Source organism: Pituophis catenifer, unplaced genomic scaffold (genome assembly GCF_029215685.1).
Source record: "Pituophis catenifer annectens isolate HBS135680 unplaced genomic scaffold, rPitCat1.0.hap2 SCAF_1, whole genome shotgun sequence".
Taxonomy (NCBI): domain Eukaryota; kingdom Metazoa; phylum Chordata; class Lepidosauria; order Squamata; family Colubridae; genus Pituophis; species Pituophis catenifer.
Genome location: NW_027256881.1, coordinates 297451870 through 297466783, shown reverse-complemented (window position 1 = coordinate 297466783; position 14914 = coordinate 297451870). Strand labels below are relative to the sequence as shown.

General features: G+C 38.7%; 1 protein-coding gene across 1 annotated transcript in view; it reads left to right on the top strand.

Moving 5' to 3' along the window:
* The window catches only part of LTBP2 (latent transforming growth factor beta binding protein 2), a 104669-nt gene that overhangs the window by 49086 nt on the left and 40669 nt on the right, over positions 1–14914 (top strand). The window contains exons 9-10 of the mRNA XM_070931410.1: positions 4874–4948; positions 13797–13919. Of these exons, the coding sequence (XP_070787511.1) occupies positions 4874–4948; positions 13797–13919 (198 nt within the window). The remainder of the gene's footprint in view (positions 1–4873; positions 4949–13796; positions 13920–14914) is intronic.

Genomic DNA, 14914 nt, shown 5'->3' with positions numbered 1-14914 from the left:
TTAACTGCAGAAACTTCACCAAAATAAGGTTTCCTACTCTTTCCTTCATTCTATGACCACCAGTGCCCCCTAACAATTGTATCCAGGTGCTCCTGAACAACATGGGAGGAATCTTTGAGACGTGCTGCAAGTCCAATGAATGTCCCCAAATTCTCTATTTTTAATGAAGAGCTCTCCAGGGAACTTTGGATCTGTCATATACAGTACTGTACTGGTTATGTTGTTCATAAGAATTTGCTAAGCTTCTGGGGATGGCATCAGGAATGGAAAGATTTTTTTTCTGCGATGTTTCTTTAAATGGCTTCACTTTGGATCTAAGTATCTGTGGTACAAATATCTTATTTAGTGCTGTTTACAAAGTAGAGAGATCCATTGTTTTATTTCAATGAATGAGAAACTCAAGAGGATCAACAACTTTTCAAATAATACTGCTGGGGTTGACATAATATTCTATTATTTAATGTTTAAAACATTTAAAAATGAAGATGTTTTTATGGTTGTTTGCTTTTACAGTGGATTCACATAAACATTCCAAACAGGAGCGTGGTTTAGACTCAGAATCTCCAGAGAGAGAGAGAGAGAGAGAGAGAGGGAGGGAGGGAGGAGAAAGGAGAGAGAAAGAAAGAGGAGAGAGAGACAGACAGACAGAGAGGAGAGGGGAGGAGGAGGGAGGGGGAGAGGGAGAGAGGAGAGAGAGAGATGGAGAGAGAGAGAGAGAGAGGGAGAGAAGCATCAAATTGTTACTGGAGATGCAGGGTTATCTGAGTTAGTTATCTGAAATAATTCACATGACAGTTTGGGGGGTAGTAAAAAAAGAATGACTCAGAACAATCTAAGGAGAGGATTGTTGTAATTACTGTAAATGTCAGTAGATGAAAGAGGGATCCATTAAAAGGGAAAAAACAAATTCATTAACTTCAGATTCTAGATAGGTGATGAGTGCAGTTGTCTAAAAAATGTTTACGGAAGCTTGAAACCCAGTGTGATATACTTTGACTTTCCAGTGAATAATATTCTTCCTACATATTTAGAAAATATTTTTAATTTTTTGTTAATATTTTAACATTTTGATTGTCCATTGTGATAAAACATGTCTCCTGTTTATGGTTCAGAAAAACCATAACTTGATTCTAGGGGCATATATGCATTTGATCTCCCAACAGTATGACAGATCTTTTATCTGAGAAAAACTGTCAAACACCCTGTTTGCTTGCAGAATAACAAGACACTGAATTGATATGAGGGAAACAGAATGTTGTCCAGAAAGTTAGGAGATATCATGGTCTTTGGCCACCTGCAGATCATTGGAACTTAAAACAAAGCATAAAGTATTGCATTCTGACAGTAGATCAAGACATGGAAGATTACATCATTTTAGCCAAATCTTCAGGCAATTCTAATATTCCGCTTTCTTCCAAGGAGGGATCTTTCAGCTGCCTGTTAGTCTAAACCACATTTACTCTTTCTGGAGAAAATTATAAGTAGATACATACAGAATAAAAGATGCTAATTCTTTTGGCTGCGTCTGAGTCCGGTCACTGGCTATGTCTGTCAGAGCATCTGACTTATTTTCTTCTAGTGACTTCTCTTTCCTAGTTCACATCCAATATGAGAACCACTCAGCCACCAACAGATGATTGATTATGTGCCATTAAGTAGAATTTCAAAAATATTGTGTGTGTGTTTGTGTGTGCGCGCGCGTACACACACACACACTTATATAATCTCTATATTTCAGCCATAAAGTGGAGAGGGAGGGGTGGGGGGAGGAGAGGAGAGGAGAGAGAGAGGGAGAGGGAGAGAGAGATGGCAGAAGTGTAGGCTTTCGGTAGAATTTTAACAACCAGGGATTCACTCTGACAAGGTTTTAGTGGCTTTACTCTGTCTGAACCAGCTTTGAGTAATTGATGATATGTTTATGGAAGGAAATAGTTCCACAGTAATGGTAAAATTGCTCTAGATTAGAAGCACACAACAGTGCATTCAAGAGCAATGAATACTTTAAAATATAAAATTAGTGATACTTTTAATTGATCCATTTGCTCAGTTTCTTTTTTTAAGCCTGTATAAAGTTGTACAGTACTAATATTTTTGCTTCATGCATTTTGGTTGTTGAGCTACTATATATACCACTAGGGCTTATTTCTGGGGGGCCTTTCCCCCCATTTACGGGAGGCCCATTTCTTCTGCTTGCTCACAGTGGGGCAGGAGACCATGTGGCGTGCCAGTGCCACCACTGCAAGGTGTGGGATGGAACTGCCCCATGCACCCTGCACTGGCTTACCTCAGGGCCCCCACAGCCAGGCCATCCATGCCACAATGCCTGCCTTGGCTCCAGCAGCCTCATCCAGCAGGACCCAATGTGGCCGCTGACCCACTTCTTCTGCTTGCTCACAGCCGCAATGGAACAAGAGGCAGAGCAATGTGCCAGTGCTGTGGCTATGAGGTGAGGTGGGGGGGTGGAGCTTCCCCACGTGCCCTGCACTGGCTTATTTCAGGGCCTCCACAGCCAGGCCATCCATGCCCCAATACCTGCCTTGCCTCATGGCTATGGCACCAGCACACTGCTCAGCTTCTTGCTCTGTTGTGGTTGTGAGCAAACAGAAGAAGTGGGCGAGCAGCCATGCAGGTTCCTGCTGCACATGGCTGCTGGTGCTGCTGCTGCGAGGCAGGTGTCAGGGTGTGGATTGTCTGGCTGTGGGGTCCATGAGGTAAGCCAGTGCGGGGAGCATGGGGCAGCTCCATCCCCTGCCTCACCTTGTGGCTATGGCACCACGAGCAACCAGATGGAATGGGTAGGTAGCCAGCTCCGCAGGCTCGTAAGTAGGGCTTATTCTGGGGAGTAGAGCTTATATTAGGTGCACACATAAAAACATGCTAGGACTTATTTTGGGGATAGGTCTTATTTTGGGGAAAACAGGGTATATAGCTGCTCCAAATTATGTTTGAAGTTCATCCTGACAAAATAAAAGTTGGGCACTTTGGTGAGGTAATGTTGAAGGAGAAATATAGTGGCAAATATTTACTTTGTAAATCATTATAGTCATATCTCATTTTCTGGTGATTGTTCAAGGTAAATATGTAGTAGAATGTGCCCAACAATCATATCAGCCCTGTTAGGTGGACCAGACCAGGAAAGTTAAAACTCTTTTTATTGAGATTGGCTATAGTAGCAGACTGTTGCAAGTCTGAGTATCTCCCTCTGCATAACTCAGTGAAAGTCATTTTCCTTACTTTCTCAAACATAGTCTGTTTCTAATACATGTTTGTTCCTATGGTTGTAATAACAGGATGATGACAATGCTTATGATAAATGGTATTGCAAGTATCATGCAATAGTGCCAACTGATGATATAGAATTATTTACAATAATAATAGGTGAAGTAGGTGGGAGAAAGAGAGAAATAATGATTTTTCCAAGGACATTGTCCCAAAGATGTTTTTTTCTTATTTCCAAGAGGCAACTGGACATTCTTGTTTTTCTTTGAAGACATTTCACTTGTCATCCAAGAAGCTTCTTCAGCTCTGACTGGATGGTGGGGAATGGAAGGATTTATATTCCTTGTAGGCAACTGGTCATTTGCATCCTTTTAGTGAGTCGTTAAGGCCACCTGGAGATTTTATCTGTGTCATCCTTCCATTCCTCACCATCCAGTCAGTGCTGAAGAAGCTTCTTGGATGAGAAGTGAAATGTTTTCAAAGAAAAACAAGAAAGTTCAGTTGCCTCTTGAAAAAAAAGCACCTTTGGGACAACTATGACCTGGATGACTGAGAATCTCCATAGATGTCCAGGGACATTATATTATAAAGAGTTGATAATGTGATATCCATGTAATGAAATTGCTGCCTAAGTTATAATATCTCAAGAGCCAACAAATAAAACCAGTGTTTTTATTCTGAAAAAAATCCACCAAACCCACCAAGAACACAAATATAGTGTGTTCTGAATAACTTGCATTCAATGAACCTTCATTATACCATTTTTCTGGGGCGCTTAGTACTGCTTTCCATTATAGAAGTTTCTTTTTTAAAAAAAATAAATGAACAATCCCCAGAATGTCTGGATTGGCAGATTGTGGAGGAAACAATTTTTTTCAGATCATTCCACTTTGCAGATTGGATGTTCCTTGATTACCTAATTACTTGTGAATGATAAAGTGGATTATACATAAATTCTTTGAAATAGAAGGATTTATTTATTTATTTATTTATTGGTTCGATTTACATGCCGCCCTTCTCCGGAGACTCAGGGCAGCTTACAATGCGTTAAGCAATAGCCTTCATACTTTTGTATATACCTGCTTAGTAGGGCTTTCGGTCCACCCAAGTGGTGTTCTTTTTTATACAAAGTCAGCTTATTGCCCCCACAGTCCGGGTCCTCATTTTACCTACCTCAGAAGGATGGAAGGCTGAGTCAATCTTGAGCCTGGTGAGATTTGAACTTGCAGTAATTGCAGGCAGTTGGCAGCTAAGTGCTACTTAACAACACTTTAGTCCACTGCACCACCAAGGCTCCACCAAGGATACATGTTTATGCATGCCTAAGAGAAAACCAGCATGGTATAGCGGTAAACATTGTTAAAATTAGATTGGTAAAACCAACTTGACTGCAGAACTGTCTGGATTATTTTTGATCGATCATTCTTTTTTTTAATGCCAATATACCTCACAGGATTGTAACTGGAGAGAATGTATAAAATGAGAGGAAGTTTTCATATATATGCTCTGAGTTCTCACAGGAAAGGTGAGATGTAAAAACAATATTAAACTCCAGTACAGCACAACATAACACAATGCCACTAGAAAAGGAAAAAGTGAAAGGGGGAGTCTGAATTGTTCATCCATGATGCAATTTCCCTTTCTCTTCATTTAGCTTATCCGACAATAGAAAATGAACATGTTGAATGCCCACAAGGATACAAGAAACTGAATCAGAGTCACTGTCAAGGTAGGCAGCCCTTTCTTTCTAATCAGCTTTCATTTAGGTAAAAATATCCGCAATGGTGACCAATTACACTGACTTAACCATAAAGTTTTTTTTCCCTGGCTGTGTTTTGGAAGTGTATGTCCACTGCCTTCTTCTTGATCTTCTCCTTCTTCCCTAGTGTATAGCCTTGGAGTTCCTCCCATATAAATACTAACCTATCCTGATGCCACTTAACTTTTCCTCCTTGGCAAGACTGGTCAAGTGGTGTGACCTGCTCAGGTAACAATGAAGAACTTGTGCCAGGATTACTGTTACTGTACTTGTATATCTCCTCCACTGTAGTTACTAGAATGGAAATATCTACTGTAGTTGAATAAATGCAAATCAATTACAATTGGTATTTGACAACTTTGAACCTTCCTGCTTTGAAGTCAATAGTCGCTGCCTTCAGGCATGAAATCTGGTCTTGATTATTGATTAAAACCAATGCTGCCTTCCAAGAGATATAAATTCTTCCAACACTTTAACTGTGAAATATATATAATGATAAACATTTCTGCAGTTTGATAAGTTGTAATTAATAATGTAACAACCAGGTGTATCCTAAGTATAATATTTCTGGTAAATATTTTAAATAAGAGCTGTTTTCTATAACCTAAGGCAAACATGGCTACAACATTTTTTTTGTCTTGCAAATGTGTATCTATGTGTAAAAGTAAAAGGAGCTAAGAAGATTGGAAACTGAATCTGAGTATTTAAACAGATTTCAAAGTTGGCTAGTCTCTGGGGCAAGATTATTCCATAAGATAGGAACCACTATGAAGAAATACACCTCCAAGTGTCTATGAATCTAAATTCAATAGCCCAAGTAATGAAAAGAATACCAGCCAAGTTTGTTGCACCTGGAGAAGGCAGTCCTGCAAGTACAGTACCTAGAAGCCAAGCTATATAGGACTTTAAATGTCAAAAACAACACTTTGAATTATACCTGGAACACTCACTATACATATACACTTGGACACTCACTATACATATATCAAATGGCTGAAGTGGCTCTCACCTGCCAGCATGTAGACAGGTGCATTTTGCACCAAGTACCTTTTCTGAATATTCCCACATAGAATGTATTGCAATAGTTTATCTAAGTAATGATGAGAGTCTGAGGTACCATTACCATTATGGTAAAATGGTCAGATCCATTTTAACACCACTATTTGCTAATCTTTTTCCATAAGTAAATAAATTCAGTGCAGTATCCATTGTATTTTAATTCAAATGCAGGCATTACCAAGATAACAGGCTGGGGATGAGGGTGTAAAGAATTCCACATGAATTTTATTGGAAGTACACTGGATTTGACAACACTGCACTTGTTAGCATGAAATAAATTCTATCTAACTGAACAAAAATCCATTAGGAATATGTCTGAACAGATGCATTACTGAAAAATGATTGCAAGCTTGGAAGTTATTTTTTTAAAAAGTTGCTTACGCTGGGAAAATTTACATTAAAGCAAGCCTGTGTCAGAAAGGTGCATGTTTTAAATAATGAAAGCAGACTAATTTACTTTTTAAAAAGGAAATTAAATTTGTAGTTAATTAAATTAAAATAAAGAAGCAGACATCTTCATATGTTAGAAGATGGTATGAATGGAAATAATTACAAACTTTCTATGGGCAAAAGAACCTGCACGGACAGATTATTATTTGATAAATACAAATAGTAAAATGGATGGGATTTTATATCTTCTTAGTGAGTGAATTTTTTACAACATGAGTGAGGCAAACATCACAATACTAAAATGCTAATGTAGAGGAAACCATACTTTGCTGTACTTACATTTAATATGTAGGATGTTGTGGCCTAATCTATGCACAGATGGCCATTTTAACATTCAGAGATGCTTATCAACAGATTTGTTCAAACATCTTTTTGCTTTACTACTGTAAGTATATAAAGCAAGTACTTTGAAAACATAATCTTGAAATATGCCAGTCACAGTGCGGCCTGGTGCATGTTAATTCAGTAACTATATTTACACTGGCTAAACAATGGAGTTGTACAGGTTTCAAAAATGGTTTGGAATAAATACTTTGGACCTCACTGAAGTGAGAACATAGCATCTGGCTTCTTTCAGGCTTTCTGTGAGCCTGAAAAAAGAAACATCTGCTTTATGGAATTAGCTCATTAAAATTAATGTGACTCTTAAAGTAAAGGCAACCTTTTCCCCAGACTCATTATTTATTTATTATTTATTTATTAATTTTATTTCTATACCGCCCTTCTCCCGGAGGACTCAGGGCGGTGTACAGCCTGATTAAAAGCACAAAGACAGACAGAATTTAAAATAAATTAAAATTATTAAATGATAGGCTCAATTTAAAACCCCAAATTTAAAATCCCATTTTTAAAATCCAATTAAAATCTTTACCTTGATAGCTCAGCCTGGCGGAACAACAAGGTTTTGAGGGCACAGCGAAATACAAGGAGATCAGAAATTTTACGAATTTCTGGGGGCAGCTCATTCCAAAGGGCAAGGGCTCCCACAGAGAAGGCCCTCCCCCTGGGTGTCGCCAGCCGACATAATTTGGCCGATGGCAACCTGAGGAGACCCTCTCTGTGGGAGCGGACTGGCCGGTGGGAGGCTACTGGTGGCAGAAGACGGTCTCGAAGGTATCCAGGTCCAATGCCATGGAGTGCTTTAAAGGTGGTGACCAACACCTTGAATTGCACCCGGAAGGCCACTGGGAGCCAGTGCAGTTCGCGCAGGAGGGGTGTCATGTGGGCACAACGAGTTGCGCCCATAACCACCTGCGCGGCTGCATTCTGGACCAGTTGGAGCCTCCGGGTGCTTTTCAAGGGGAGCCCCATGTAGAGAGCATTGCAGTAGTCCAGTCGGGAGGTGACAAGGGCGTGAGTGACTGTGCACAAGGCATCGCAATCCAGAAAGGGCTGCAACCGGCAGATCAGGCGAACCTGATAAAAAGCCCCCCTGGCCACGGCCGTCATATGTTCTTCTAAAGACAGCCGTGCATCCAGGAGGACACCCAGATTGCGAGCCCTCTTTGTGGGGGGTAAAGACTCACCCCCAATAGTCAGCAATGGCGCTAGCTGATTATATCGCGATGCCGGGAACCACAGCCACTCAGTCATGGAGGGGTTGAGTCTGAGCCTATTTCTCCCCATCCAGACCCGCATGGCCTCCAGGCAGCGGGACATCACATCAAGGGCATCGTTGGGGTGGTCTGGGGTGGAGATGTACAGCTGAATATCATCAGCGTACAGATGGACTCTCACCCCAAAACCACAGATGATCTCACCCAGCGGCTTCACATAAATATTGAACAGAAGGGGCGAGAGGACCGACCCCTGCGGCACTCCCCATGCAAGGCACCTCGAAGTCGACGTCTGCCCCCCTGTCAACACAAACTGCGAACGGTCAGAGAGGAAGGAGGAGAACCACCGCAAAACGGTGCCCCCTATTCCTAACCCCCTCAACCGCTGCAGCATGATATCATGGTCGATGGTATCAAAAGCTGCTGAGAGATCTAACAAGACCAGGACAGAGGAGCAACCCCTGTCCCGAGCCCTCATTAGGTCTGAAAAAAGATTTTAACTTAATTCTCAATTTGAGAAGGAAAAACTGTTTTCATTCCTAGATTTATCCATAACCAATTATTATTATTGATCCAGTTATGACTAAAAGTATACTGAGGTGGTAGCTTCTGTCACTGTTGACAAGGCAAATAACTTTTAACCTAGAATTATTCTGAACTAAAATAAACCTGAAGCAACTGTTAGATCAGCATAAATCTATATATTTCAGTTCTAATTTTGTTCAAGAAAGAAATGCACACATTACACAACATCTTTTTAAGGCATTTGTTGTAACCATGGTGTTGAGCCAATTCAACAAGTAGATTGGTTTATTTCAGAATAGAGAAATAATACATCTTTGGTACAGTATCAGATTATGATGGTGCCTGCTGTTAGCCTTCTCCAAATTGATGTTCTCCAAATGTATTGGGAATACAGCTCCCAGATTTCTCAGCTAGTATGTCTTTCTATATTGACTATATCAGTGACATGTATTCTTGCACTGCACTTGCTTTCAGAACAATAACTATTACATGGGAAGGGAGCAATGACCAAAATGGAAATGCTTTACCTAGGATTGTTAGCCTAGAATCAGCACAGGTCCTCCCGGGGTTAGGTAATTTTGTCACAGAACTATCCTTTAAATGTCTTACAATGCTCTGGAAGAATACTGTTGGAGGAATTTTAATGGCAGAAACAAACTTTGTTAGGGAAGTCCGCCAGGCTTTACCCATGTTGAAAGGTGGCTTCTGGAGAGCATTGGCCAATGATCTTCTAACACTTAACAGACAGCCATCCTTGGCTTATTACTAGACTCAGGAAAATATCCAAAGGTGGATTTGCTGTGAAATGGCCAGGATAGGTTGAGTTGGGAAGATTCCAAAATGGATTGGGAACCATATGTACATTGAGTTGAGCACAGGAGTTATTAGCACCTGCTAATAGAAGAGTATAGGAGACTAAAATAGATTCAGACAGAGTGAAAGACAGAAGAAAACTAAGATCATCAAAGATACAAGGCTCATAGATAATATGAATTTTGTGTGGATAGGGATATGCACAGTGGTGGGATTCAGCCAGTTCGCACCACTTCGGGAGAACCGGTTGTTAACTTTCTGAGCAGTTCGGCAAACAAATCATTAGGGCACAGAACTGGTTGTTAAATTACTTGAATCCCACCACTGGATATGCACATAAGATTTCTTTAAGCACTCAGAATCCCACTCTATATCCCCAGTTCTACATGGCAACTTATAAATAATGTTGTGTCCATGAATGGCAGGACTGGCTTGGTCAGAATCTCAATCTGAAAACCATGCCTAAACATTAAGAGCCATTGTCTATGGAGGTTATCAGTCATCCAGATCATAATTGTCCCAAAGGTGCTTTTTCAAGAGGCAACTGAACTTTCCTGTTTTTCTTTGAAGATGTTTTGCTTCTCATCCAACAAATTTCCTCAGCTCTGACTGGAAGATGGAGAATGAGTTGCCTCTTGAAAAAGCACCCTTGGGATGATTAAGAGCCATTTGGTTGGGAGAAAGAGATACCAGAGGATCGCCCAATAGAATGGGAAAGAGAAAGATTAAATTGGGATGGTTAGAATTGGCTTTTAAAGGACTTCACTATTTTCAAAATGAAGATATATCACTGAATCAAATATATCACTGCAATATTTTGCTCTGTGTCTTTTGCCAAAACAAGCACATTAAGTCACAATTTCAGAACATGATATAACTGTAATTGTCACGTTTGTTTGCTTGTTTTTAAATCCTTTTATTATCTGCAAAAGTACAAATCTTTAGAACAATGTCCTTCAAAAATTAATTCTGCAGGTTTATTTTACATTGCAGCATTTTTATATAAGAAATAGCTTTTAAAATTCTCTGACTTCTTGCCCTTAAATCTATTTACCCTTAGCTAATTAATTTTGGGTTAGCCCAGACCAATGGAGTAAAAAAGATTTATTTACTTCTATTTTCTTTGCCATCCAGTAGCATCTCATTCTTTAACTGAAGGAAGATACAGATTTCCCAGGCTGACTCCAAGATAGACAGTTCTCTTCCTGTACCCATCATCTACATTGATAGTCTTTGAAATATTTCCCTCCAATAAGAAATATAATATTGCAATACTACGGTATATTTTATAGTTGTGAACAGAAGCCTCCAATACCCAAAAGAATCATTGTATCAGAAGATTGGGTAAAACTAAATTAAAAATTGAATTGTATACCTTGTATGTAAGTCAAATGTTATAATGACAGGATAAAATCTCATAGATTGAGCCAAATATAAATGAAAAATCGGTTCTGAAATAACAGATATAAATATTCAGAATCCAGTATTATATAAAATTAAAATAAATATTGAAATATTTCTCAGGAGCTACAGGAACATTTACCACACCAAATTCCTTTAACATTAATGACCACACATACTTGGTTGCATTATGCAACCATTATGCATGGCAATAAAAGTTGTAAAATTGGGTGGTCACTTAATGACCACATTATTTGTCAGTGAAAGTTTGAGTCCTAATTCTTGTTGTAGGCCGAATACTACCTGTAAAGTTGATAATGAGTCACCTTGGAAAATTCAACACTTGGTTTTGACTTCTTCTCATTTTTGCAAAATCATTATTGAAATATTCATAAATTGCTGAATGTTTTGAGAAATTTTCAATTCAGTTATGAGAAACAAATCCAAATATCTTTTAAAAGTTTATCCACACCACAAATTTATTCTTTTTGGGAATTTTTTAATTCTTTTGTTCCTTTTATTTCCCCCCTCCCAAAGTATCTTTTTTGTTCTACAGGGAGTAAATCATTTCTTTTCAAGTAGCTGTAGATTTGATGTGCAATTATGCCCATAAGCAGCTTGTATGTTGTTGGCAAACAGGGAATGGGTCTCATTTTCCTTCTTCTGAATTAGGAGCATCCTTTCAGTTGTTTATTCATGTTGTCCATTTTTCATTTTCTGGTGCTTCCAAAACCCTATCCTTCTGGTCTTCCAACCTCAAGTGTAGATTTGTTAATGATTTTAGCCAGCATCCGTGGCTCATCTGCTCCAGGAGCACTCCAGTTTTTAACCTTCTCTGAGTGCTTTCATATCATTTCCTCAGTTATCCAAATGTCTTCTATATCAAGTTCACTGCATTTTCAACTTGCTTATCTATGTTGCGTTCTTATTGTGGTTCCTATTGTTTTCCCAAATTCTTTGTTTTCCCAAATTCTTTGTCATTCGGTTTTTCATTATTTAAGCTCAATCCTATTTTCAAGGGTTTTATATAACTGATACTGATATGCTCTGAACTGTAAATTCTGTTGGAACAGAATTTTCACTTGTCATCTCACTTGATCTTCTCTGCAATAGCCATGATTCTTGGTTTCAATTGTCCTAAAGCTTCTGCAATTCCTTTATTCTCCAGGTTGTACTTCACATACAGATTAGTTTTGATTTCCTTATTTTTCAAGTTTTCTTGAACATCTTCATTAATATTACTGGCTGTTTTAGCCAAAGTTGTCTTGTTAATTTGATACAATTTTGTAAAATATTATTTCATCTTCTTTCATTCAGTCTTTGATATTCCCAGTTCTTGATTAATTAAAGTTGTAGGTGCTTCATCACTGGAGGTTTTTAAGAAAAGACTGAACATCCACCTATCTGAAATGATAGAGGGTCTCCTGCTTGAGCAGGGGTTTGGTCTAAAAGACCTCCAAGGTCCCTTCCAGCTCTATTCGGATTGATTGATTGAATCCCTAGTGCTTGTAATTCTTTAACATCTTCAATTTCTTCTCATTGTTTTTCATTAACACCAATAGTCTGTTCACTATCTACTGTTTGCTGCTCACTCTGCAAATTATTATTATTATTGGTAGTTCTGAACAGAGCGGTGTGGTGGCCTAGTGGTGAAGATGCTAACTTCCCACTCAGAAGGTTGAGAGTTCAATCCTAGGTAGTGGCAGATGTTTCTCTCCTAGAGCACAAAGAAAAAAAAATCTGCTGTGAACTCTGTGTGGCATCAGGAAGGGCATCCAGCCAGTAAACACTCAGCTCCATCCAGCCGCCCTGACTCTATCCTGAATTAAAGGATTACAGGGCCCTAAAAAGAGAGTTATTGGCAGCTCTGAATAAATTAAATTTTAAGTTGCTTGCTTTTCAATTGCTTCCAATTCAGCATTGATAAAGAACTTGTGTTTTAAAATTACATAAGTTTCTGCTTACCAATTTTTAAATCTGGATGTCTTTCTTTCCAAGCTGATACATTTGCTTTTATATTCATTTTGATTGTTCATTAAGTATTTTCTCTTTGACCAAATTCTTTGCTTTTGGTTGCCTTCCGGTAGCCCTAGTTGCCTAGCATAGGAAGTTGAGTCCTGTCACATATTTCTCAGTAAATTCCCAGGAACCAGAGCATCCAATATGAAACTTGTTAATGCCAGGATCTGGCATTAAATTTTAATTATGTATTCTCACCATATTGAATGAGGTATTTTCCAAACAAATCTAGCCTAGCTCTTTAGCTAAGACCTGTCTGACATAGTTGCACCTGTTCAGCATAGCCCTTAGCATCCCTAGAGCATGCAGGCCCTCCACTGTAATGAGGTATTGTTCCTTTGGAGGTGGGGGATATTATCATCTCCATTATCATTAAAATTTGTTTGCCAATTTCCAATTACTTTAGTTATACAAACAGTCAATTTATTCAACCAAGTATTCAAAATAGCACTCTCTAGAATCCCATCCATCTTGTGTCTTGCATCTTCTTAGTTGAATAAGTTGTATTGTCCAATAAAAACATCTGAATGAACATATTGTTCATTCTTTCTTGTTATCACAGAAAGACTAGCTATTTGGAAGTTTGGCAAATGCTGAAGATCTAAAGGGTTTTTTCTTCCCTTTTTGTTGAAAATATTTTTGATGCCATTAGTCATTGGTCATTTGAGGACATTGGTCAGGTTATATAACTTTATATTAATTCGTAAAGTATTTTGCAGTTATTTAGATTTTATTTAGATATAAAGGAAAAAAACATTATGATTATGAGATCTGTACAACCATGGAAAGTATACATATGGAGATTATAGGTTCTCAATTTTTAGACATTTTAAGAAAAGATTTAAAAAATTTTCATGGATGCTTCCCCCCCCCTTCACATTGTAGGGGACTGGACAAGGGGATGCTTATGGTCCTTACAAGCTTATAATTCTTTAATTCCATGATTTTACAATTACTGAAGCCTGGTTAACTTCATTTGTTCTTATTACTTGTAGATATTAATGAATGTACAATTCAAGGCATATGTAAAAATGCAGAATGCATGAACACCCGAGGCAGCTTCATCTGTACTTGTAAGTCTGGTACTATGCTGGACCCATCACGCAGTCACTGTATTTGTAAGTCTTTAATGGTTTTTCTGTAGATAACTGTTTCAATGTTAAATCACAATATATTTAAATTGAATAATAGCAAACGGGATTAATCCGAAATGATTATATGATGTAGTAATTATTTTCACTGAATGAGATTGCAAATGCCTTTCCTTGTTCTTTAAGCAGAAATGCCAATATTAATAGAGGCTTTCCACTAGACTATTGTGAGCAAGGGGCTATATCATTCTGAAAATGATTCTGTTTTCCTTCTTCCTTTGTAATTTATCAGTATCTGATCTGTCTCTGTCTCTGTCTCTGTCTCTGTCTCTGTCTCTGTCTCTGTCTCTGTCTCTGTCTCTGTCTCTGTCTCTGTCTGTCTCTCTGTCTGTCTCTCTGTCTCTCTGTCTCTCTGTCTCTCTGTCTCTCTGTCTCTGTCTCTCTCTCTCTCACACACACACACACACATCTATCTATCCAACTAGGTAGTTATCTAATGTGTAGATCTGTCCATCTCACAAGAAGTGATTCTGGGTGGCATACAGCAATAAAACAACAATTAAAACACAATAATTATTAAAAATAATTACCAAAATCAAAATATGTTTAAAAAGTAAGATATACAAACTATGGGCATGGGGGAGAGTGAATATATCAATATTGTAAATCTAACTTTGGGGAGGAGGGAGAATTTTGCAATTTTGTCATGGCAGAAAAGGCCTGCTCCTGGAACCCACCAGATATAAGTCCCTGGTGTTTGGTACTTACAGCATGTCCTTTATGCCAGACTGATGTAATGAAGGAGAGGCGATTTATAAATTTATAACATAGTTATAAAACTCTTTACAGATGTCTCTTTTTGTAGGTCTTTGTACCAGAGGTGGGTTTCAGCAGGTTCTGACCAGTTCTGGAGAACCAGTAGCGGAAATTTTGAGTAGTTCAGAGAATTGGTAAATACCACCTCTGACTGGCCCCGCACCCATCTATTCTCTGCCTCTTGAGTCCAGCTGAGGAAATGGGGA